Source organism: Lissotriton helveticus, chromosome 10, assembly GCF_964261635.1.
Source record: "Lissotriton helveticus chromosome 10, aLisHel1.1, whole genome shotgun sequence".
Taxonomy (NCBI): Eukaryota; Metazoa; Chordata; class Amphibia; order Caudata; family Salamandridae; genus Lissotriton; species Lissotriton helveticus.
This window is the reverse complement of record NC_136071.1, coordinates 1,176,518,733-1,176,545,255: the sequence shown is the minus strand read 5'-3', so window position 1 is coordinate 1,176,545,255 and position 26,523 is coordinate 1,176,518,733. Positions and strand designations below refer to the sequence as shown.

The 26,523-nt window shown below is 46.5% G+C and overlaps 1 protein-coding gene across 5 annotated transcripts in view; it reads right to left on the bottom strand.

Annotated features, from left to right (window-relative positions):
• DAZL (deleted in azoospermia like) overlaps positions 1-26,108 on the bottom strand; it is a 794,400-nt gene extending 768,292 nt beyond the window's left edge. For 4 of the 5 annotated variants that reach the window (XM_078664021.1, XM_078664020.1, XM_078664023.1 and 1 more), the window contains exons 1-3: positions 25,951-26,108; positions 2,092-2,238; positions 1,909-2,000 (exon numbers count right to left, since the gene is read on the bottom strand). In XM_078664021.1, the coding sequence (XP_078520147.1) occupies positions 1,909-2,000; positions 2,092-2,238; positions 25,951-25,953 (242 nt within the window). In that variant the 5' untranslated portion in view covers positions 25,954-26,108. Of the gene's footprint in view, positions 1-1,908; positions 2,001-2,091; positions 2,239-25,672; positions 25,825-25,950 lie in introns of those variants that run through there. The other variant, XM_078664024.1, reaches the window with a different exon arrangement.
• Positions 26,109-26,523: the final 415 nt, after the last annotated feature.

The following is a 26,523-nucleotide window of genomic DNA, read 5'->3' as shown; positions in this document are numbered from 1 at the left end:
GCGCTAAGCAGTACTGCGGGGCATACTTTTTACGGCTAAGTACGCATTTTCAGCACCCCCGCGCTAAGTAGTACTGCGGGGCATACTTTTTACGGCTCAACTTTTACTGTCACATTTTAATGGCACTCATCAAATGGTTTAATCAGCCTATTTGCATATTTGTAAGTAAGCACTGCACATCACTTTTATCATTTGTATCAATGTCATTACTGACAGCACAAAACTATGTAATGGTTTTTAGTAACTATGCGTAATAAAAATAAACTCGAAACAGTCATTCTTATATAATCATATTCCAAACAGGTAGGAGCCACATTCCTTACCTCCATTTTGCAACTGTACAAAGCAGGACCGGTCACTTCTTGTATTCAACTTGGTCAATCCAGAAATGTCCTTGTCTCCGGTAAGTGCAAGCAGGAGGGACTGATGCTCAAAACCAGCTAATTCTAAACCCAGAGACATAGGACCAGATGAGAGAACCACCATAGCACCTATCACCCTTTCTGGTGTGTCATTTTGAGGGAACTTCTAAAGATGCTCCTGTCTCTAGCTCACAACTCCCTCTCCTCACACTTAATATAGTGCTAGGAAGGAACAAATGGCCCGACAGGAACAAGGCCTGTTCCCGCATTTCTTTTAGAACCAAATTGTCGTCATCCATCCCACACAAATGCTACAGGAATACAAGCAATACACTGTGCCTGTCTGGCAGGCCACATCGCCCTCCATTTTACACAGAGCATCTGTGGTGGCAATCCAAGATTAGGTCCACAGTGCCAAAAGCCATTCCTAGTTCACACTATCATACAATTGTACTACACACAAACGCTGCATTTATACCGAAATTAGAAAAGAACCAAGTCGCAAAAGGATTCTCTGAAATGTACCATGATGAAACCGGTAGACCAAAAAGCACAGGTAAAAAAAATCTATCTATACAAACTAAACACTGCTGCTTCACATAATCAGGAGAGCTGTTAGTATCATACTTGCTAAGGTTGGCATACTCAATGTGCCCCTTCAGACCACATTGGCCTGGTCTAATCAAAGAGGGTACTCGGTGTACATATCTTGTGTGCAGAGACTGAAAAGCGCCAAAAATACACAAGAGTTTCGTTTTGGAACATTACAAGGCAGGTTTCACCGCACACTAGAAAAGCATGCAGGAGGCCTTTCTTTCCAAAAATGTTAATTCTTATGGCGACAGTGTTCGGTATTTTTTTTTTTTTTTACCATTCTAGTTAAACTTAAAAGACAATGACTACCAAGTAATATGGTTATGGTTGAAGTAATTAAAAAGACCTATTTCTCTTGCAAAAAGTGTCCCGAGATCCCACGCATGAATATCAGCCAGGATCATATGACGGAGAGCACCTCCTGACCATAATACCACAACCAATATCATCAAGATCAGATGCCAGAAGAAAACACCAATATATTCAGAAATTACCATTTCTATTCAGTGTAAGCCCACCTACTTGATTACACAATCACATACACATTTGCTCAATTATTGATGCTTAGTCTCACACGCATAGCACATTTCTAAGCCTCTAAGATCGATGATGGTGAAACAGCAGCAGTGGGTAATCAGATGAAGGTAGTGCCTTAAATAGTATATTTAAGATATTTTTAGTTGATGTGCTGCAACCACTATTGAACCCGGCAACCGTAACTGCCACTCAAGATTATTTATTTTTTTAAATCGACAAATATACACAACAGCCCTGAAAGTAATCTTAGATCTGGCAATGACTAGTGCACACCAGCTTGGAAACAAGAAATTGAGAGGTGATCTCAGATTCAAAAGACCTAGAAAGGTTAGCAACAAGTACTTTAAACCTCACAGAGAATGAGCATGTGATAACATTACAATATTACGTTTATTTGAAAAGGATCAATACTCACCCTTTAGAAACCCCAGTTCTGTCAGTGATTATTTTAACTTCTTTAACAGCACCAAATCTTGCAAAAAAATCTCTAATTTCAATCTCATCCATCTGAAAAACATATAGACCTTGCATCATACTGCAACTTCATGTCAAACTACAAACAAATAAAAAGCAAAAAGGAATTGAAAATCCCACTTACCCTGATGTCAATCCCACCAACGAAAACGGTGTTAGGCATGACTTTCCCTTCAGGTAAAACATAGCCTTGACTTGTGGTTGTCAGCGAGGAGTGGGTCTCATCTTCTCGGGCGATAGTGGCATTAGGTGATTCAGAGACTACGGTAGACTGAATACAAATAATATGTTTGGAGTTAATAGGAGTAAGGACCATTTGGGGTTAACATGCATAAAAGCAGATACTCTAACTCACTTCAGTATTCTTGTTTATAGCACCTACCTAGCAACCCAGAACAATGTCAATGTCCTTCTGTTAAAAAGAGTAATTACATTCTAAGGTTGCAAGTGAACCACAGTATATTATTTGGTTGTATTTTAGCCAACTCAAGGTGACTGTATCAATTCTCCAGCATACACTTCCAAAATCAATACCCCCTCCCATCTAAATCTATAGTCACTTCACTAACTCAGAGCCTCACGTCAACATCAGTCAGGAGCTCTAACCAAAACTAATGCCTCCCACATCTTTCAACCACTACTCCAGATGCCCAGTCTATTTTTAGGGCATGCAGATCAACATCTAAGCACATTGCAAATGTCTACATCACAATCAAGAAAAGTACTTCTTCATATAGAGCACATGTACTCCACTGGTATAAAGGTGCGTTATATAGAACCAGCAGCCGGTATCATAGAACATATAAGAACAGGGCTCGACAAATCTGAAAAATGGTACTAGTCCTGCAGGTCTAGTACCTTGAAAAATCACCTCGACCTCACAGTAACCTACTTGACCTCCGTCTCTGAAAGCGGAGCAAATGTTACAAGATAACAAGATTTAAAGTCATCTTTATTGCTCCTTTGCTTTGTGAGCAATAAAAAGGCCTTTAAATCTTATCTTGTAATATTTCCTCCGTTTTCAAAGACAGGGGACAAAAGTTAGTATGTTTTCCTACTAGCCAGAAAGAGCGAGTAGGTCCTAAAAATAGCTTGACCTCATTAAATTTACCTCGCATTTGTCGAGCCCTGAAGAAGTACAGGAGGTTCTAGAAGACCAACAATGAGTGTCTGCCAGAATAAAAAGAGGCAGAATGCTGAATGGTCTGAATTACTGTTGAAGGATACCAGTGTGGGTTGTGCAAGAGGCTTCACTGGGAAACAGTTCAAGCAGGTTGTCCCATCAGTGAAGGAAAGGGTTTGAGTGTTTGCCAGCTCAAGGGAGTCTTTACCTCCATTCTGGTGTAACACAATTGCATTTTCTTCGGGATGAATATATGACTGATCACATAGTGTAACACTGCCTTGAGGTGTGCTTGAACAGACTGGGGGGAACCTAACCTATCTAATGGGAAGAAGGTTGCTTAAATAGATTGGAAAACAGTGCCACCCTGCAATGTATGTTAACAGTTTGTCCTGAGATATTTCTCCACCAGTGATCTTGACCATCAGGTCAAATTTTTGTGTGTAGGAATTTGTACAATTTCAGTGACTGTAAACTTAGCAGCGTAGTTCCAGTAGACTGACCAGAAAGTGTTGCCACTACTTTGTTTTCTTTGCCTGTTATTTTAGCTGCTGCTTAATACCATTTCCATTCTTGGATAATAGTGCACTGCCTGGACATTTACTTAATTGAGTTTGTGTGACCTCTTGGAAAGGGAGTGGGCGTGGAAGGGGTTATGTATTATTGTATAGGCTTGCCTACTGCCACTTTTTTGATTCATTACATTTTTAATAAAAATGTATTGAAACTAAATTGCTGAGTTTCAAAGACAACTGAGGTTCTAACCCATATCCCCTCGAGTAAGCTATTGGCGCTTTACTTTGCTTACCCTTGGGAGAATATAGCACCAAAAGGAAGTAACTTAGTTATCCAAATGGATTACAGTAGCATTTGCGGTCTCTGAAAAGAACAGTGCTTAACGACAATACCCACAAGGGGCATTGCCCAGTAACCAATGTATTATGATAGTAACTCAAACAAAAGGTATCGCAAGTATTGGTAATTTCTGAACAGATAACAAATGTTTTTGGGCCACATGTATCATGCATTTTAACAATCACAAATGGCCCAATTCGCAGAATCAGGTTGTTTGCAACCGGTAAAATGCTTTATGGTATGTATAAATTATAATTTGCGATTCGTTAACAGGTTACTGAATCGCAATTTGGAAATACAAATACATATCGATTCTGTATTCGGAAGGGGCATGTTTAGGGCGATACTGAATCGTAGAGGTACGTCGGAAGGTTTTGTAACCGAAATGCAGTAGCAAAACATTCGCATTTTACCATTCGCAAACAGAAAGGGGTCCCCAAGGGACCCTTTCCTCTTTGAGAATGTTCGTATAAAGAAAACTTTTCATTTTTCTTTTTTAAACGCAACCAGTTTTCCTGCAAGGAAAACAGGCTGCATTTAAAAACAAATGATTGCCTTATTTAAAAGTAGTCACAGACATGGTGGTCTGCTAACCCCAGCAGAACACCATCCCTGTGATTTTTTAAATTCCCAATGGGTCACACATTGCGACCTTCCTCATTATATTAATGAGGTAGATCTACTTGCAATCCAATAGGAAAAGTAAAACAAAACTCATGCAGTTTCATACGTTCAAATAGGGATTACCTAATTGCGATTCGCAGACAATCATAATTAGGTAATCCCCATCTGAAATAGGGATACATGTTGCTCGTAATCAGTTCTCAAAATCACCAGTGAGCGTTATGTCATTCTCTTGAAAAAGTGCAGATAGCAATTAATTAGGCCCGTGAAGTGGTGTGACCTGGTGTCTAGTCGCTGGTCTTCTGTCGAGGGACACAGCAGCAGCCCCTACTATACTAGGGCTGAAGTTTTGCATGATTTATGGAGTCCCACTGCAAAAACTACAAATGTTACTGAGTAAACTGATGAAATGCCCTTGCAATAAATCAAACATGCTATTACTTAACAGACAAAGCAGAAGGCAGAACCGAAGTCACTCAAAAACGTAGATGTCTTTTTGAGCTCCCTGTGCACCTTCAATTTGCATTTCTCTTCATCATTAAACCATTTGCTATTGACGCCATCTTTGCCCTCTCGAACGGCAAGGCCCCCGGACCGGACGGCCTACCGGCTGAATACTATAAGGCATGCTCCGATATATTGATACCGGAGCTCCTCAGAATGTATTCGGCGGCACTGGATGATTCTGCCTTGCCCACATCCATGAACGAAGCAACACTGGTGTCGCTTCTCAAACCTGGTCGAAACGCCACACTCCTCGGCACGTACAGACCCCTAGCGCTCCTGAATACGGATTATAAGATCCTAGCGTCAACCCTGGCCAGGCGACTGGCGCCATTGGTGCCCTCCCTGGTACACAGCGACCAGAACGGCTTCGTGCTCACTAGGTGCACGTCCCACAACATTAGAAGGCTGTTTCGGGTGCAGGAATATGCGGTGCGGGACTGGCCGAGGTCGGGGTGCTTAATTCTCGATCTCGAAAAAGCATTCGACTCGGTTGAGTGGCCCTATCTACGGGAGGTACTGCGCAAATTCGACCTGGGCGACGAGTACATCGAATTGGTCGGACTGCTATATAGGAGTCCTGAGGTACCTGTCCGCACAGGCAAGCTACTATCAGACGCTATAAAGGTCAGACGGGGCACCAGACAGGGATGCCCACTGTCCCCGCTACTCTTCTCGCTGGCAATTGAACCTCTCGCTGAGATTCTGCGCGGCGGTGGGGCGAACTGGGGCATACCGCTAGCAGACGGCACACACGGCACACACGTTGTCTCGCTGTATGCTGACTATTTACTACTCGCGAATTTACCACCAGAACTCTCGGGCATATTCCGGACCTTTGAGACCATGTCTGGACTCAGGGTGAATTGGGCAAAATCGGGGGCATATTCATTTGCACCCAACATCCCGGACCCCGGCATTAGCATCAACGGGGAGCAACTGCCGTGGCATGATACCACGTTCAAATACCTGGGGATATACAGATCGCACCCAGACATCCTGGATGGCAATCTAACACGCGCCATCACGTCCATTAGGTCGCAGATAGCCTTTTGGAAGACTCTCCCACTCAATGTACCGAGCAGGGTGACATTGACAAAAATGATAGTGTTGCCCAGACTCCTATATTACTACGCCAACATCCCGGTGTACGTCCCGGCCCGCACGTTTAAGGAATTAGAGACTATGTCCAGGGAGCTGATTTGGAACGCCGGAAGACCCAGAGTAGCACTAAGCAAATTGTACGCACCGGTCGAAGCGGGCGGCCTCGCAGTACCCAACCTGGAGCTCTACTACCTGGCGGCGCAGCTACAGTGGGTGACGGCCTGGCTTTCGGGCAGGAACCTGGCAGACACGGCCACGTCCGCGGACTCACTTAACCTCCTACAGATACACTCACTATTCCACCCATTAGCGCGCACGAAACACCGACCACAACTACATGTGGACGTGGCTGTGAAATGCTTTAACAGAAGCCTGCGGGTCACTAAACATGTCAAACCTTATGCCCCAGCGCTTCCGCTCCTGGGAACGCCTAAAGCAACAACCGCTGTCACGGAAGCCACACTGGACGAGCTCGGGAATAGACACCATGGCGGACCTATATGCCGACGGCACCCTAATCCCCTTTGCGACACTAGTCAGCGACACGGGCATCCCCGCAGGACAGTTTTTACAACACGCATCCACAGTAGCGGCATACACTCGACGATGGGGAAACATCACAGATGAGCCCCCCACGCATCAACTGATACAACACCTACATGTCATGGGGGATGGTACACACGTGGTGCATTGGTTAACTCAAGCATTATTGACACACACACACACCATACTCTACAACCCCTGCGAGCCAAATGGGCGATCGATAGAGGGAGGGACTGGACGGACAAGGAGTGGGCGATGGTGCTAGCCAGCCCCAAAAAATCCCTCGTCACGCACGCTTTAAGGTGATACAATTTTACGTGTTGCACAGGGCATACCTCTCGCCAGATAGAATCAACCAATATTTCCCGGGTACCTCAGCTAGCTGCCCAAGATGCGCACTTGCTGGAGCGGACCTGCTACACATGCTGTGGCAATGGCCACAGATACAAACATACTGGCGGTCTGTGCTACTGATCCTTGAACGTTGCACGGCTATGCCGCTACCGCATACATGGGAGGCATGCTTACTGGGCCTCTATAGGAGGACCGTCCTCAATAAAGTCCCATCCCGCTTCTGGGACCTAGGCCTCATTATGGCCAAAAGACTGCTCACCAAACATTGGAAACGCACGACTCCACCCCTAACGCAACATTGGCGCGCCTCCCTAGACAACTGAGCGAGAGCGGAAAGCATAGTCCTCCACAATGAGGAGACAGCAGGATTGCGCCAGTTCCCAATAGCAGCAATATGGGATGGCATGCTCAGCACCTTTCATAGAGACAGACACCCACTAGGAGACCACACGCCTATCAACTCCCCCAGATGGGATGGAGACGCGATAGTGGAAACGGCCGATGTAAACAACAGCCCTGATATCTCTAGCCCAGCCACTCATGCACCCCCCTGAAAGAGAGATCACCACGCCATCAGTTGAGCCACACTCTAGCTGACGAGATGACGACCTACACGCCATTCCCGTGTCTCCCATCTCTTGCACGCCTCCCCGCGCCCTCCCCACACCAGAACTGCACCGACAAACACACTAGATGGCCTCACTGAGACCCGCTCATGTCGCGGCGCTCCCACAACATAATGCACGACACGTCACCGAGCTTGATGACCACACCCCGCCCCTCCCTCCCCTTTTTCCCTGTTTTCATGTTCATACAACGGAGCGCACGAGACTGCAATGACACTGCTGAGACCACACTGCGAATTGCTGAGTGACAGAGAGAAACATTGTGCGCAGCGCACCGCGACCATTACCTACATCCTTGTGAATTAGAAACAAGTAGGTTATACTTTCACTTTTCTTCTCCCCCGACGTAATTAGCGCGAGATGTCTAGGCATGGAATGGCCTATGCCGCACCCATCACGACCTTCAGCGGCGCCCCTCCCCTATGACACCCCACTGGTCGTGCACTTGACATTTGTGATGAACCACATTCACATTCGCATGCTAAGTCCCGCTGCCTTGAACTTCAAAGGCAATCTTTACCCTGGTGGATGGTTAAGGGTGGAAATGGACACAGGCAAAGCACCCTGGTGGGGAATGCGGAGAAGGACTGTTGTATGTCTCAAATACTGTTTTCCTTTCCTTTTTTCAGCAATGTTGGATGGGGCTTGAGATGATTGTAACGTGCACTGTTGCCACTGTATTTGTTCCTTGCTGCCAATCACATCAATAATTGTTGTCTCGCCCTACATCGTGTACAGCTCTGTATTGTTACTATATGTTGAAATAACAATAAAAATATAAAAAAAAAAAAAAAAAAACCATTTGCTATTACTTTCTCCAGAAGTACCAACAGAAATTCATTGTGTTTCTTCATGCTTGCCACAAACCAAAATATCATCCTAAACAACTAAAGATTGGTTCAACCTACCTAGTATACGCTTTAAGAGTCTTTGGAAACACGCTGCTGCAGACACTAAACCAAACAGCCTCTAATTAATGAATAAGTACCACAAGGTGTCACTAATGACACGAGTGGCCTACCTTCTATGGACAACTCAATTTGAAGATTCCCTGAGAAAAGGTCTATCACACTGAGCACACCATCTTTTGTCATCAATAATTCCTCGAATGTGTTGGGCAAAGGCTATCTCTCCACCCGTGTTTAAGTTTACATCCCTAGGGTACGGACGAATGTGTATATTTTTGCCTTCATTATTGGATGCCATAACTATAGGTGCAAGCAACTCCAATGATTTTATCTCCTCGAGCTCCCCTTGTCTTAATGACTTGTTCAATACCTCTTTAAGTGGCTCTTTAAGTGGCTCAATCATCATGTGTTGAACCTTACTGGGTTAAAAGACTGATTGTGTTCCATCTCCTTTCAACACAATCTAGTTTACAAAATCCTTCAACAAACCCAATCCCTCTTAAAATAATTCGGGAAACTTCTTTAGTATACCACTATCATAACTCACAAGAGATATCAACATTGCCTATTCCAGTGCATTGGGATTCAAAAGAATGACAAAATCTCTTTGATAACACCACCCCAACAAAATATCTCCTCTCTTAGCCATATGCTCTTAACCAACCATCTCTCGATGTTAGAATTGTATTACCATATGAGCGTATCGTATCCTATAAGGTCAATGGTAGCACCTCCATATCCAAAACGGTGTCTGGCTGGCTTAAGTAACACATTGTCATCTAAGCCAAAGGTTTTCATCTAACCCTTATCATTCGCCAACATATAAGAAGACTGTGCCATAAAAAATAAAAATTCTAACCGTCCTATCATGATATTACAATCTACAATGTAATGTTCTGTGTCACACTATTTGCAAATTTGCAACATCTGATACTCCAATTAGCAATTTATATGCATTTTTATAGTTGTCTTTCACTTTTAAGAGGCATGTGTTCACTTTACTCCGTCAACTACACCTGTACGCACTCGTCCATAGAGTCCCTTAAGCCCATACTACCTACAAGTTAAATTTCTAGCATAACAATTTGAGGTGTTGGCTATATGCAAATTACTTCCACAGCTGCAATATTTCATTTAGCTAATTTCCCCACATCATGCTCATCAAAACCATATTCCTTAATTTGTTAACTTCCAAACGGACCTCATTTAGTTTGACCATATCTGGATTTTCCTTATGCTTAAGTCGTGTCTCTTTCAGTCTTATGTGTACGCCATTCCTTCAATGAGGGACATGGCTCCTTCATTTCAGGATTTCTCAGCAATACTTTACTTGTACGTTACCAGTCTTCTGATCAAGGTTCCCTAATGTCTAGGTAATCACTCAAGTTGCACCACCAGTTGCACTGGGGCGGCCGGGTGCAGAGATTTGGGGGATACCATAAGATTAGGGGAATCAACGTTCCCACAGGTTGCAGAAGACCTACTGTATGAAGATTTAAAATGGTTGGCAACTCACTTTATGTCACTGTGTCCGTTCCCATATAGTGGAGAAGTGTGGCTCAAATGGTTAGAGCGGCAGACCCTGATGCAGAGGTCTGGTCCGGGACCAGGGTTCAATACCCACCCCGGTGCCTATTCTAATCATGGGTCCCTCTCTGCAACTCTGGGCAATAGCTTGCTTAATCTCCACAACGGCCACAACAGCGCTGGGATGCCTGGCTTCACATTGGGGGTGCCCAGGAGGGGACATTTCACAGGGAAAAGACAGGAATGGTTCCTAAGCGGTATACGGACAGCGCCGGGACACTTCCGTTGGAGGTAGCTGTGCGCTCTACAAACGCTGACATTTACATTTACTTGCAATATTAGTAATCATGTACCGAGTACTAGAAGAACAACTCGTTTACATTTTACAACTAGATGAAACCTGTAATATCTGGTCAGAGACAAAATGATATGAGACCCCATTCTCTAGCTACTTGCGCAATTAAGAGTGACAAACACCTGCATAGTTGGTTTTGCACTCATTACTTACAAACTTTTCATGTGAGCAAATGTCCGGTCAGGGCTGGAAGAAAATGACAGTTCCATGGCTGGATTTCCCTACTGGGTTGTACACACCCACAAACTAGCGTATTAAAGGGCTTTTATCAACCCCTTTCCAGTACAATCACCAAAAGGGTGGACATTTAAACGTGGCAAAGGAAAATCTTTCCTCAGAGTAGAAGGGACTACCCCCTCCAAAAAGGGGAGGGAGGTGTTGAGAAAGGAAAAAAGAAACAAATCTGTAATGTGGGTTTGCTCTCAAGGTTTATACCTGAGCAAATTTACATATTTTGTGTATTTGCTCATGTCAAAATAAAACTCAAAAACTCCCAGGCTTACATTCATTTAAGTAATAGATCAGTACCAATGCAAAGTGATTAAACTGCAGGTGCACTTGTCCGACTATAAGAAAATGCCCATCGTTCATTTTTACCAGTTGCTATTAATGTTGTGGTTTAACTCTAATGCTCAATTATTTATTAAATCTACTTGTCCTTTCAAATTGCACAGTAGTTTAACAAAACTGCATGTGACGGGTGCCACTTTTTTCAAATTACAAAATGTATATGGGGCATTTGGAACTGGACAATCTTGCTTTTAATTTTGTACACGCACCTTCATATCGTCAAGAAGCATTTCGACAACATTACAAGTAACCACAAATTATAACATTTTGCAAATGTATGTGTTTTTGGCAGTAAGATCACGGTCAGTAATGCATGTCAAGATGACAGTAATGCGATTCCTTAGTGAGCCCACCCGATCAGTGAAGTCTTTGTACTAATCAACTATATATACACAACGTTGAGCATCTTGTAGATGTGGATGTATATCTTGCCATGGCAGCAGCCAGTCCTATATCCCAAAATTATATTGCACATCGTAATTGGCAACCAAAGGGTTTGTGCTGCAAGGGCTTAGGTTTACTTGTCCAGTGGACAAAATTAACATGGAAACTTGTGAACAATGTGACAGGGGCACTCTCATACAAGGTGTATGCCATTAGCTCAAGATTCAATTTAGACAAAAAAAGTATACTGCTTTGTATCTTTCAATGACTGATTTTATAATATTCTACTCCACAACATAGTTCCATTGGAAAAGCAGCCAACGTGTTACGTCCACCAGACTTTGTCAAGGCTGAAAGAACAGATGTCTAAAACACCCAACTCCAATTGCACGTGTAAAAATGAAATTTGGTAATAAAGGTCCTATTTATGCTAAAGATGTTGGTTTGAAGTGGTCCAGGTAGCTATATCGAAATTAATAGAACTTTTTTCTAATCAGTGAAAGAGGAAACATTTAGTTTAATGGAGTCCTATATAGTGTAAAATGACTTGCCAGTAGGACTAATACTCCAGAATCTGTGCAGTCAATCTAGTCATACTGGTGTGCCCTAGACTTTGAATAAACCAGCCGAAATGAAAGAACGGGAATTAGCCAAATTATGCTCACAAGGGTCAAATTCGGTAAGGGAGTTATCGGAATGAATAACCAATTATACCCAGATTCATAATGTTTGAACAGCTTATACCCAATAATGGCCACAAACTTGACAGCCTTCATAGAAGTCTTCACTAGAGTGGAAACTCTTCCCAAAATCGCCCATTTTACGGACGTAATTGGAGGAGCCCTGCCCGGGAAGGAGTTTTCGAAGAGTAGTACTGCGTTGCCTGCTTATCTACAAGTATCATTATGAGATTCAATCTATCCACTGTGTTCTATCATCATGAGTCCTCTGGAGGCCAGCCTCAAGTTCTCATGTCCTGGGGAAACATTTTGCATAAGCATTTTTTTCAAAATGAATCACGTTTCCAGGTGCTGAATAACTACACTCTAGTGTCGAAAAGAAATTCTAATTGTTTTTCTAAGATCACAGAGATCGCTTGTTTTACTTTTACAAGATGGAAACCCTTGCTACTCTCCATTTGTAAATGTATCACATTAGCATACAAAAAACACAGCAATAAAAAGACGGTAGAAACAAACTGTGCATATTTCAAAAATATATGCAGCACAATAAAGAATGTACGGAGAGGAACAATCATACACATGAAAAGTCACTGTGCCATTCTTATCACGTCATACATTTTTTAGCTGAGAAGGGGGTGGGGGGGGGGACAAGTTCCAGCACCCAGGTAACAGTTACACATCAAGGGCTAAATGTTCAGGTCTTCAGGTATTGCTTTTAGAGGAGACAATATGCACTTCGGTGTGAAAGTGTTTCGTGTGTCTGAGGAGTCATTACAAAAGTGAAATTTTTCAGCCACCATTTCACCCCGGGTCATGGCCGCTCACTAAACTCATTGCCACTTCACACCTGCCCAGCAAGAGGGCACATGCCTTATCAGATGTGGGGCATTTCACCAAGGCCAAAATTGCATTATGTTTTCCAAATCGTATATATCTCTCTCTCCAGTTGGCAGCTTCCCAGGGGCACCACCAGGCTAGGTGCACAAAATAGCCTTATCACAGGAGAATCTAGAACAACAATCCCCAAGCTTTTTTTGTAATAAGAGCTAGTTATGGTAAAAGAAAATCATCCATAGCTACTAACACTTTTAATGTAGTGACCACAACAGTCAAGATCATGTTAGAGGCCACCCTATGCAAGGTCACCTCAGTGCGACTGGCAGGGTTGCCAGCAAAAATGTTAAAAAAAAGGTTGTCATTTGGAATGTCTTGGGTAGCTTGGCACTGAGCAGTCAAGCTTATCTCAGAGGAAATGTGTAAAGCAAAGGCACAGCAGTCACTCATGTAAATACAATCAGCGTCACAAAAGAGACATCACACAGGATGAATGTAAATAACATTTGTATTCAACACACCGATTCAATAATTTAACAGAAACATCAGATACTTTTGGGCATAAAACACATCTGGAAACATTACTAGCAGTACTAGGCCCACTCGTATTGGTATGATATTGATAGTATGCACACTTCCAAATCTAAACCCTGTCCCCCCCCGTACATTCAGGGAGAGAGTGTTCATCCCTATGCGGCTCAGACTAGCAATCCTGATAATACAATCCCAGACAGTTATAGGGTACAACCCAGGTCACAACGATATCAAAGATATGTACATACAAGAAACTATAACAATTTTTAGCAGCACGACGAGTTGGAGCAACGTGACCTAATGTCAAATTTATTTTGGCATGAAATGAACGCATATGGCTGCACCGCTGCCCAGTGTCGTGAATCACAAGCGGTCTGCCGACTATCACTCCCACTCCCACTCCCACTCTCACACACACACACACAAACACTGCACCGCTAGATAGTTTGACTCATTTCAGCACACTCTAACACACATGCGCACTCAGAACTCTAATGTGGTGCTAAATGGCACCCAGCAGGTCAATGGATAATGCCCCGCAGACTCTGTGACCCCAGCCTCCCTTCACCCAGTGGATCAACTCCATTGTCCTATCCCCCAGATGGAAGATAACCAGCCCCTCCTCCTGGATACTGGGCCGCACGCGCCAAAGTCACACTTATTCGGGTCCTCTGGAAGCAGGAGGGAATATGCAGCAAGTTTTAATTTTTAGGTAGACTTAACGACGGGCGTTTAGTAGCTACTCGGTAAGGTCTCATAACACAATAGAATAAAGCAGTCTCTAGACCCACTTCCGATACTCTCTCGGAAGCATTGCTTCAACCCAGTCAATCACTCTCACTATTACCTGGACCCACACTGTTTTCAGGAGGGGCCAGGTGTGGAGAGGGGCAGTTGGTCGGCCGCAATGAAGGTCAATGGAGAACAACAGATGAATGGGAAGTAACACAGGGGAGCCTCTCGATAGAAGGAGGCCCCCCCGTCCGGTATACATTGATCAGGATCGTGCCCAGGTAATCCGGGCATAGCATCTGGTGCGTGTTGCTATGTGTCGCACCAGACACTTAAGGTCTCAAACACGAAGATTTGCTAATTCCGTACCTCCCTGGAAATGAGCCACAATGACAATGCACATTGAGATGGGTTGCACCAGGCTATTCCGGTCACACACATCGAAGAGTTGCAAATTCCATACCACCCTGGAAATGATACACAACATCTGGTGCACAATGACACAGGTTACACCAGACCGGTCACACACACACACACACACACACACACACACACACACAAGTTCAGCAGAGCCACATGAGGTAGAATGAGTCACTACGACGGGTACACCAGCACCCGAGAGGGTCACATCCTGTGAATCGGACACCACACGCAATAAGCATGCAGTCAGCGTGCTGCACACTAGAAATACAGCACAATTGACCTAAGAGGCCATGCGGTTCCCACAACTGGTGAATCCCCTCACCACCAACAGTACGTTTAGGAGTGTCAGGGTCCCTGCGGTAAAGTAACCACTACTGTCAGGAACCACTTATCTTGTAAGAAAGAAACCATTACAAGACCCTTTGTTGGCTGGAAAAGTCGTCTGTTTAAGAAATACTGTTGAGAAGAGGGAATCCTGGTTGGAAACTTCTTCTTAGGGTTATTTTGCAGTGTTTGGCTCTGGCGCAAGGAGTACATACTAATTGGGCTGTAGCAACTCCGATGCAAGGTTCATGGTCTAGTTGTTAATGCCGCGAGGACATGAAGAGTTGTTAGTGCGCACTAGGAATATATGCACGTGCACTTTAACTGAAAATTTGGACCGTTGAGGTAGCGTCTCAGCATCACGCTTCCTCCAAGCTATTGTTTTCAGAAAATTGTCTTTGAATAGCGTCTTTCCCTGCATAAGCTCAGAAAGCTTAGCGGGGAAGGAACGGACAAGAAAACAAGGAGTTTTGTTGGAGAAGAGAGAATCTTCTGTTAAGAAAAGCATTCTCCCAAAAATTCAAGTAAGTGTTCTTGTGTTCAGAGTCCAGAGAGTGATTCAATGAAATTGCGCCGGAGACGCTTTGTTTAGGTGTTTGATTACAATAGTCATAGTTAAAATTGAATTTAATTAAAGACTGAATTCGAACTTCAGAAATAATAATTGTAAAGAAAGGAGTAAAACAAGTTAAACACAATCTAAGTATATATATATATTTTTTTTTTTTTTTTTTTTATATATGTAGCAACATAGCTTGTCATCAAGAATTTTTCTGAAAGGAACCCAGAGGGTAACAAGACTACTACAAGAAAAACAGAACTAGTAAATACAATGATCTCAACATCGAATGAGTCCTTCCAGACCATTTAAAAACATCATATCTACTGCTACAATAGAATTGGGAAATCGCATTTCAATTATCTACAGACATTACTAGAGATAAAACTTTTGACAAAATAGAATGGCAAAACCTCAATACCGTCATGAACGCATAGGTTTCCGTTTGCGCTTAGCGCACAGCGGGAAAATGCGCCGCACCGATGCGGTTAAATTCAGAGATAGATTTGAGGAGTGCTTATGTTAATTATCTTTTAATGTCACTTCTTAAGTGCAAGTAAAGAAAGTAGCAGAAGATGCACCAGGCGGTCGAGGCAGGCTCTCTTTTTTTATTTTCTCTTCCACTTCCCCTTTCCCCCTTGCTGGTGTTCGTAACAGATTAGTAGAATTTGTCGCGAGTAGTGGTGGAGTGGATTTTGGACAAGTCATCTTTTCCTGAGGGGATCGCAATTTAGGGTCATGTCAACCACACGCCTTAGATGCTGGCAAGATTTCTGGGGCTCGGCACTAAACAATCCAGTATCCAGGTACAAATCTTAGTTCCACGCTCACACCTAGATACCTGTTGGGATTCAGTAGCCTATGTGGGCACTTGAGAGGGCACTGCTCTCCAGATGTCACAGGTAGACCTTCGCTGGAGATTTTCTGAGGTCTCTGAGATCTCCGGAGAACAGGAGGGCCAATGACAGGCCCTTGGAGAGCACACTTCGGGGCACCACAGTTCAGCAGGTCTTCGACCCTGGTCGGCCACCATTCAGAAATTGCACGCAGTACTCTTCACAAGCAGCAATACTCCATGTACACAACACAGTCATCTGGCAATGTGCACCAAGCAGTCCGGGTTCGGCGGTCCAGTGTCTCTGCAATATACTGTTGTGTTTCTTTGAAGTTAGAGGTGGTTTAATCGGTTTCCCTTTGAACCACAGATGTCTCCCCGGCCTACCCGGCGAAGTTGAGGGTCAGTCAGGGAGCAAAAACACTCGTCTTCCCGGATCCGAAGGAGGCACTCGCATTTGCCAAGAAACTTGAGAGGTCAACCCGTTCCTCACCTTCCAAATCGCAGCTTGATGGCGCGGATTGTTTAAATGACCATGACTGAAGTGCAGGCATTGTGTTATTTTCTCATTTATTCTTGTTCTGAACGATGCCTAACACCTCCTTAGCTTGGCCACCCTGCTTAACTGCAGGGGTGTACGCCTAGCCCTGCCATGCCCCCATGGGATGATTCCCTATTCTAAAGCGGTTCTCTCCTTTCCCAGTTGTGGGTTTCTGGGGTTGGGTGGGCTGCTCAGCCTGATTGGGGGGTTGGTGTGGGTGCGGGGTGGGTGGGTCTTCCTTGTTTGAGGAAATTGGGTCCTCTATTGAGGAGGCGGCTTCAGTCTGCCGCCGAACTGTTGCTCATTGTTTTTACATTGACACTGTGCTGTGCTCTTTGCTCTGGCTGCTCGCTTTTAGTGTTGCAGGCTACGTTTCATTGTGCTTTTTGACTTGCTCTGCTCCTTTGGTGTCAGGTCGTCCTGTGGCTCTTTGGGTCACACTTCCTCCCACTATGCCATCCCCCTTTAGTGCTGCCTGGGGCTCAGCCTTCACTATCCCCCGCAGAGATTTGCGCTCTTGGCACTGGCTATCCTCTAATTGCTTGCGTACCTCCCCCCTGCAGTCACGCCTACTTTTCCCACCGGCGGTGCGTTTCCGGAGGTCTTTACCTCCCTTGGTAAGGGTCATCGAACACTGCCCCCCTTCCCTTCTGATCCTTGTGGTGGTTGCGCTCTTCTGTGAGGCCCCGCCACTGCTGCGTATGTTTTCAATGTCACGCTTGTCACCTCATGGCCGAGTTGGTGTGTTGGTCCTGGAATATTTGGGGATTAAATGATCATCGCAAAGCCCGCCTGATCCATTCCCATTTACAGCGCCATAAAGTTGATCTCTGTCTCCTTCAAGAGACGCACCTGCTGCCGGCGACTATTTCCAAACTTTGATTCAGGTATTGGGGGGAATCTCACTCCGCCACCTACTCTTCATACTCCAGGGGCGTCGCTATTCTGATGCGTCGGGCCTACCCTGGCAGACGGACAGGGCAATCCTTGACCCGGAGGGTAGATATGTGATTTTACACAGCTTACTACTAGCGCAGCCTGTTATGATTGCCGCTGTATATGGCCTTAACTGTGATGATGCAGACTTTTTCACTCATGTCTGGCACCTCATCTCCTCTTGCGGTCCTGCCGCGATTATCTGGGGCGGCGACTTAAACGTTACTCCTTCAGCGGCTTTGGATCGGTAGGGCTTCCAATCCTTTCACCTACGCGCCGCTGCGGCTCTTTCATCTATTTACACCGAAAATGCCCTCTACGACGTTTGGCGATATTCCTTCCCTGAGGTGCGAGAGGGCACCTGCTTCACTGGCGCACGGGGCTGTTGGTCCCGGACAGACTTTTGGCTGACCTCCCCGGACGTCCTTTCCTGGCTTTCTGAGGCACATGGCTCGCATTTTTTCCGACCACGCCGCTATCCAGCTTTGTCTACGTCCTCCCCTTATTCCGAAGCGGTCTTTTGCTTGGTGCCTTTCCCCTACTGCCCTCCGAGACCCCGTTTTCTGTGCGGACATCCAGACTGCGATCGCCACTTATTTCGATCTCAATGTGGGATCGGTTGAGTCCGCTTCTACCTTATGGGAAGGGTTCAAGGCCGTTATCCGAGGCGAGTGTATACCTAAGCAGGCAGGCGTCCTTCGTTCCAATCGTTCTACTTTAGAGAAGCTCGAGGGGGAAATTAGGGATTTAGAGGCCGCGCAGGCTGCAAGCCCTAGTCCAGAGACACTGGCGAAACTTCGCCAGAAACACACCGAATTCTCCGACGAAGCTGATCGTGAAGTGTCATTCCTTGGCAGGGAGGGCCGGGCGTGCCGTTTTGGTGAGGGGGATCGTCCTGGGAGCACCCTTGCCAACCTTCTTCGCCCACCGCGCGCCGCTTCCTATGTCACTGCCTTAAGTGACTGCGGTCAGGACAGGACTACCTCCCCGGAAATCATTAAGTCCTGTTTTCTCGACTTTTACTCGCAACTCTACTCCGCTGGCACACCTCTGCCGCGAGTGGACTTTGGCCAATATTTTGACTCCATCGCATTGGTATAGCTTGAAGACCACCATCGCAAATTTCTTGATGAACCATTCTCCGGAGAAGAAATATTGGCGGTCATCAACTGTCTGCCCGGCGACAAGGCCCCTGGATTAGATGGTCTGCCGGCCTCTTTCTATAAGGCGTTTGCCGGTCTCCTGGAGCCACATCTCGCTGCAATGTATAATGACTCGTTTGATTCCGGCTCCTTTCAGCCCTCCCTGCGCGAGGCGCTATTAACCCTCCATCTTAAACCCAATAAACCCCCGGACCGCCGCAACTCCTACCGTCCCCGGTCTCAACAAAATCTTCGCTAAGATGATTGCTTCCCGTCTTCTCTTGCTTTTGCCTACCATCGCTCTTCCCGATCAATCGGGTTTCATCCCTGGGAGGGCGACCTCCCACAGCCGCCGTACGATTTTCTCGGTATTGCATCAAATTAACCCTGATCTACCGGCTGTGGCTGCCTTGCTTGACGCCACCAAGGTGTTTGACACGCTTGAGTGGCCTTTTTTATTCTACATCTTGCCACGCATGGGTTTTAGCGACCACTTCCTGCGCAACGTCAGACTCCTGTATACTAACCCTACAGCACGTCTCCGCATTAATAGCCAAATTTCGGACCCTATTTCTATCGCTCGGCGTCACGTCACCCGCACGATAGTGGGCACACATCAGGGGTGCCCACTATCGCCCATGCTTTTTGCTATAGCAATGGAGCCCCTGGCTGCCAGGCTGCGGCAGCACCACACCCACAGGGGCCTTGGTTTTTCGTCTTGTGCCTTACTTGTTTCAATGTATGCGGATGACATGCTTTATGTTCGTCACCCCCAGAGAACCTTAGACCCCTCGTCCGCGAAATAATTCGGTTTGGTGGGCTGTCGGGCATCCAGGTAAACTGGAGCAAGTCAGTACTCTTCCCCCTGACTGACACCACGGTGCCTTTTCCCCTCCACTTTCCCTTTGTCTGGGCATCGAGCCAAACGCGCTATTTGGGCATTTGGCTCAGCAGAGATTTGGACGAACTGTGGAGATCGAACTTCGGATGCGCGGTTGGCTGGCTTGAATCCAAGATTCCATCGTGGAGTAGGCTCCCGCTGTCTTTGGCGGGCCGCATCGCCATCGCCAAAATTGTGGTTCTTCCAAAATTCCTTTACTTGTTTTTAAATATTCCCACCCCCTTACCGCGCACTTTTTTCGCAAATTGCGTTCTCTAATTATTTCATTGGTCTGGGCAGGTAAACAACCAAGAGTAGCTTATGATATTCTTACTCTTCCCATGTCTGCTGGCGGAGTGGGGGCGCCAGATTTTAAACTATATGCACTGTGCGCACAGGCTAGTTTCCTGCATTTCTGGATCCACCCGTCTCCCTACCAGCCTCATGTTGCCGTTGAGAGGGATTTAGCTTCCCCCTGGCCTCTGTCCACGGCTTTGTTCGCGCCCGCAGTGCGCCCTCGCGCTGAGGTCGACACGGTCGCAACGCTTCGATGGCCTGGTCTGGCCTACGCCGGCTATCTGACGTCCCATTGCTCTCCGCCAAATCTGTGCCCATAACAAACCACCCGGATTTTCCCTCTCTCCAGGCCTCCAGTATGTCCAGGAGTGCAGCCCGTCTGGGCCTTGCGACGTTGGCGGATCTCTATCCAGAGAACACCTTTTTTTCGCTTCCTGGCGCATCGGGCCATGGGACACGCTTCTGTTCTACCAGCTACGTGCCACATGTCGGAAGCTGCACTCCACCTTCCCTCAGCCCCCAGCCAATATGCCCGCTCTGGATCTTATTTACACTTCCTTGTCCCCACACAAATTGGTCCCCAAACTTTATGCTCTTACTCTGGTGTCCGTTCCCATTACCTCGGATCGTGCTCGGGAGGCATGGGGAACTGATCTTGGAGCAGAGATCTCGCCAGCTGACTGGCTTTATTGTTGTAATCAAACGGGGAAGCTGTCCCCGAACTACCTGCTTTGCTTGATTCATTTCAAGTATCTGCATAGGTTCTACCGTACCCCGGTGCAACTCCATAGGCTCGGGCTCATTCCTGGCGACAACTGCATGTGCTGTGCCACTCCTGCGGCAGACTTGGTCCATCTGGCTTGGCTTTGCCTAAAGGTCTCGGAGTTCTGGAGGGCAGTTTGTTCTGCTATTTCTGACATCACTGGTGCGACAGTGCAGCCTAATCCACCTCTGTGCCTCCTAGGGTTTGTTAAGTTCTACCCGGACGCCTCCCGCCGCTTGATTGCGATGCTTCTGGTCCTCGCTAGGCGTATGGTGGCCATGTGCTGGGGTCGCAAGCCGGCTCCCAAGGTTGAAAGCTGGCTTGAAGCTGCCTCTCGGGGTCCCTCAGGGTGAGTAGCGTGCTTCACAAAACCCCGATTGATTGATGCAATTGTGCATTGCCAGCTGTACCCCTTTCATTTGCCCCAAATACAAAATTCCTGGTGGCTAGTGAGCTTTCTACACTCTCAGGGTGCCGATTTAGAGCAACCACCCAAATTGGGAAAAGCCTCCTTATCTGTGCACAATGGATCTGAAAGCCACTTTTGACTCCACTGGGGCAGGGGTATGGCTCGATGCCAGGGTAGGCCGCACCATCCTTTTGCTTGTTTTGGCTCGATTTTGAAATCCCTGGTGCCCAGTGTGCTTTCTTTCTCCCCCCCCCCCTCGCCGGGGGGCAGACTGAGGGTGAATTTCACTATCCAGGAGGAACAGAAAGTCTATTGGGTTCCAGGGTAGGGAGGCATGTCCCAAGCCCAGGGCCACCTTCCCCCCCCCAAAAAATAAAACCATTGCTTGAAAGCAATCCCTACTGTCTAGTGGGCTTTCTACCCCCCATGGGGATGGTGGCGGGAGGGGGGTCGAACACATCTGCCCACGGGGGCAGAGAGACTGTCTGCCTTGTGTTTGGGATGGGGTGATGGCCATGCCGGGCAGCCCCACCTGTATACTTTTTCTTTAAACCCTGGATAATAGTGGGTTTTTTAACCCCTCCCACTGGGAGAGGGAGAAATTGGAGGCAAACATGCAAGGTGGAAGCATGACCATGCCCATGATGGGCAGCCCCCCCCCCCTTAAATATATATTTTTTGAATCCCTGGTGCCTAGTGAACTTACTACTCCCTCCAACGCCCCCGTCGGGCAGGTTGAGGGTAATCACCCCCATCAAACTGTTCCCCTAGGAGCACCAGAAAGACTTTTGCCACGTTTAGTTGCGGTGGGGGCACGGTCATGGTTGGAAGCCCCCACCATTATATTTCTTTTTAAAAAATCTGTTTAGTGAGCCTTCTTGGGGGACTGTAATCACCTGCCCGGGGGCAGAAAGACTGCACTGGAATTGGGCATGTGCATGGTGGACAGCCACAACCCAAATAAATATATTTATGCTTCTTTTCCATTTCCCCTGTCTAGGGGGCTTTTTGCCCCCTATCGATGGGGAGGATTGGGGGTAATCACACAGTTCCACCCCCCCACCGGAGGTGGGGGGAGGGGTCCAGAAAGACTGACGCCACGTTTACATGGGTGCATGGCCATGCCACAATGGGGGCAATCACCCCCATCCAAACAACCCAGACGGAGGGGGTATAAAGACTGATGCCACTTTTACTTGGGTGGAAGCATAGCCATACAGTCCCTATATTTAGATTTAAAAAAAAACGTTCCCTGGTGTCTAATGGGCTTTCTGCAACTTGGGGGCAGATCAGGGGTAATTGCCCCATCTGCACAGAGGGGGTGGGGGCAGAAAGATTGAAATATATAGAGGAACTGGGTGATGTCTCCCCCCAGCCCGCCCACACTGATACAGTGACGTAAAAAAAGCCCATCAGCTTGTTTTACCTTCACTTTACTGAAATGATCTTCATTACAGTTAACAAAAAAAAAAACACTCAGGCTGTTCGGGAAGCTGATCCCGAGCAGTCTGCGGTAAATACACAATAAAGGAATCCCTGGAGTGCAGAGCACAAGAGAGGCCTTTATACACCTTCTTGGTGTTGGCCAATGGCCGACACACCCAGCAGAAAGGAAGTGCTGCAATTGGCCGCATTTAACAGGTTAACATGGATTTGTGTTATGAAAAGACATTTTGGAAATTTTTGCTTGGGGTACTCGCTAGAAAGGTCTAACATGACCTTTATTTAATGTACTTTTAGTCAGGGAGCCTGGAATTAGGGGTTTTGGATTCAACTGTGCTCTGCTTAAATATTGCTTTGCCATATAATCCATTTTATGCAGCATAATTTTCAGCTCATCCCCCCCCCCAAAAAAAAAATCTATTTCAAATGGACTACAAATAAACAGTGCCAGATCTAGTTATGCACAGTAATAGATTGTTGCAAAGATTAGCTTGTCACCCTTTCAGTTGCTGATAGTTGTATGCTGCTGTCATACTAACAAGGTCTATCTTCCCCCAGACAGTATTAGTAGATGTTAAAATTGCAAACTATTTCTGCTAGTGTGTGTTGCATTTTGGCATATAATTTTCCATTTCCTGTTGCCTAATTTTGTCAATTCGGACACAATGTGGTTCTTCCTGGGGCACACAGGTCCAGTGACCCCACCTTCAGTTTACAGTTCGGCCATATTTTCCAAATTGCATATTGTCATTAAATAAAAGCTGACAGTCAGTATAGAGCTGACAAATTTAAAAAAGTATTGTGTCAAAGTTGAACTGAAACACCACACAATATATATTAATTATGAGTAATTTAAAAGGTCCACAAATATCCAATCTTCAGGTCTTGTCCCCAAAATAACACAATACATAACAACAACAAAAACACCTTTCCGTTTTCATTGTAGCCCCACGTCCAACTTCTTGGGGAGGGGGTTGAATTCTTGATATATTTTGTCATCAATCTTCCAAATTTCAAAGGTACGAGTAGAATTTCAGCAGTAATCCGTCAGTTGCATTTCAAGTCTACAGCCACATGTGCTAGACATGTTGTTCGGACTAAATGTGCAGTAAAACGTTGAAACCCATCCTGGCCCGGGGGGGAGGCTACGGATCGTCATGATCAAAATTCTTACATCGCGTAGGTTGTTGCACTGTCCTCTTAAAAGTAGGCCAAAATGTTCATCATCTCCACGTCTCCTTTTTTGTAATTTTCAGAGTATTGCAGACGTTTGAAAAGTGAGCGACAGCAACTGCGGTTTGTAAATTAATTCGTGTTATTGGTGCATGACAATATCCCCAAAAGAAAGCATGAATGAGTTTATTTTGTGTTTTAGCGAATGCCTTTAAGGCGATCCAGGACCCCAAACCTACCAGAAGTCCTCCCATCCTAGAGGAATATTTGATAGACCCATCAAGCTTCTGCAAATCTGCGAAACCCATCAACCTCGACCCCACCCCCTTGGTCTTCCAAAAATAGAAAATACAATCTGGAGTAGTTATTTATCAAGATCGATGTAGGCTTAAAGCCGTAACACGTTGAGTAAAAGTCACAAGTTCTTGTATCCATGGTATAACTGCAGTAGGTGCAGTCACTCAGTGGCAGCACACTATGGGTTTCTAAACATGCGTGGTTTTCCGAAGCTCGCCTATTTGGGGTAGGGGCGCTCCCAGTCTTAAACTCGTATTCTGAAAATAATTGCAATCCTGTAATTGTCCAGTTAGTTTGCAGAAACAGTAATACGAAAAAATATATAAACTCAAAAGCACTCGGTGTAGAAAGGTACAGTTTAAAAAAACTTTCCGGGCAAGGATTTTCTCTGCGCTTGGGCCATCGGAAACGCAAAGAAGGAAATAAATATTTGTAAGGTTTGGGGAGGGGGCAATGGTTTGCAGTCTTTTAGTTCTTAACACAATGAATAAAAAGAGTTAATTTATGTCAGGAACGTACAAGCCAAAGGGCTAATTTAGCCAGCTGCCACATTTGAGTACTCTCAAACAGGTGTATGAAGGAATACGGACAAGCCAAGTCTTGTATTTTATTGTAATTGCATTTATATAGCGTCTACTACCACCGACGAGGCGTCGAAGCGCTTTTTAGTAGATGCGGCGGAGATCCCTTGCCCCCGCGAGGGCTGGCCCCTACTCTCTTCGTGGCGGCTCTGGTCGAAGCACCCCTCGACGACGCACCACGACGGTGAAGCAAGGAGGCTTCTAGGCGCTACCCCTCCGCGGGCGCGTACACACCTCCGGGATGCCTCTCGTGGGCGCGCGCGCTACCTTCCGCGTGGCTGCGCGCGCCGACACTGGGCGCCCCAGACGCCCCTCCCCGCGCAGGCGGCCTCTCTCTGAGGGCGCGCGCCGCGCGGGTCAGGGCCGCCGCCATTTTAGGACCCATGGGTCTGCGCCTCACCAGAGGCCTAGGCGCCCCTTCCGTCACTGAGGCCTGTCAGAACCCGGAATGGATCGGCCCGGGCAGAATGGAGGGAAAAACAAAGCCCCGGCACCCCCGCTGCTTCTGTCGCCCCCACCCGGCCCGCGCACCAGACAAAATCAATCCAAACCAATAACTGTTACTCAAAAGCTTCACATTTCTCTCATTAAGATATAGGCCGAGAACAGGCCTGCCTTATAAAGATCTATTACAGCCAATAACCAACTGTACAATAAGAAAAAATAAAAAAAATCGGCCTCGTCCAATTACAGCACAATAATGGCCTGGTTACAAGTTAAGGTGCTTTCTGTCGCACATGGTAAATAACGGTCCAATGGAATGTATTAATTCTCGGGTGCGATAAACAGCACCAATTAAAAGTTATTTGGGAATAATGTGCGGATTTTAATGTTTTACTCACCGAAATACGCACAGTGGAGCAAATGCACTACATACTTCCCATGTTAAGTTTGGACAATGTTGACCATTGTGGAGTTATTTAACGCGCCCGATCATGATCGGATGCGTTAAATAAAACCAAACTCGTCTTTCTAGGGGCCTCCTTGTAACCGGCCTCAGCCCCTCAGAGTGCGCTGCGCAGCAGTCACCGCCGCCACTTTCCCGCCGAACGCATGCAGACGTCACTGCGCGGGCCCGCCGGGCCCAGGATTCCCGCCCCCGCGCGGCAGCGGTACTCACCATCGTGAAACTCAACTGGAACGCCGACAACTTTCGGTAACAAACAAGAACTAAGAAAGAACAACACAAACGAAACCACAACTGAACAAACAAACAAACTGGCGGCGGCCGCCGGATCCTCCGTGCACCCCTGCGCGCCACGCACTGGACGCGCCCAGCGGCCCCGCCCCTTTCTAACTGTGACTGGGAGAGTCCATTGGCGGGGGAGGCCGGCCCGGTGGAGAGGCGTGCGCGCTGGGGTTTGGGTAAGGCCTGGGGGCCTTGGGGTGACAGTGGACACCCCCGGGAGCTGTCAGCATGCGGCCGCCATGGGGGGGGGGACACGGCAAGAGGAGGGGTGAAGGCCTCTGGGGGGCCGGGGCAATGGACTGCACCCGCCAGGGGCCCTGCAGTCTGCTTAGAAACAAGAGACCCCAGAGGGAGGGGGAGTTTGTGCTCCAGGGCTGGGGCAAGGGGTGCAGAAGCAGCTGGGATCCAAAAGAAGAATTTAGAAGTTAAATTCAAACAAACATATTAAAGTATATATATATATATATATATATATATATATATATATATATATATATATATATT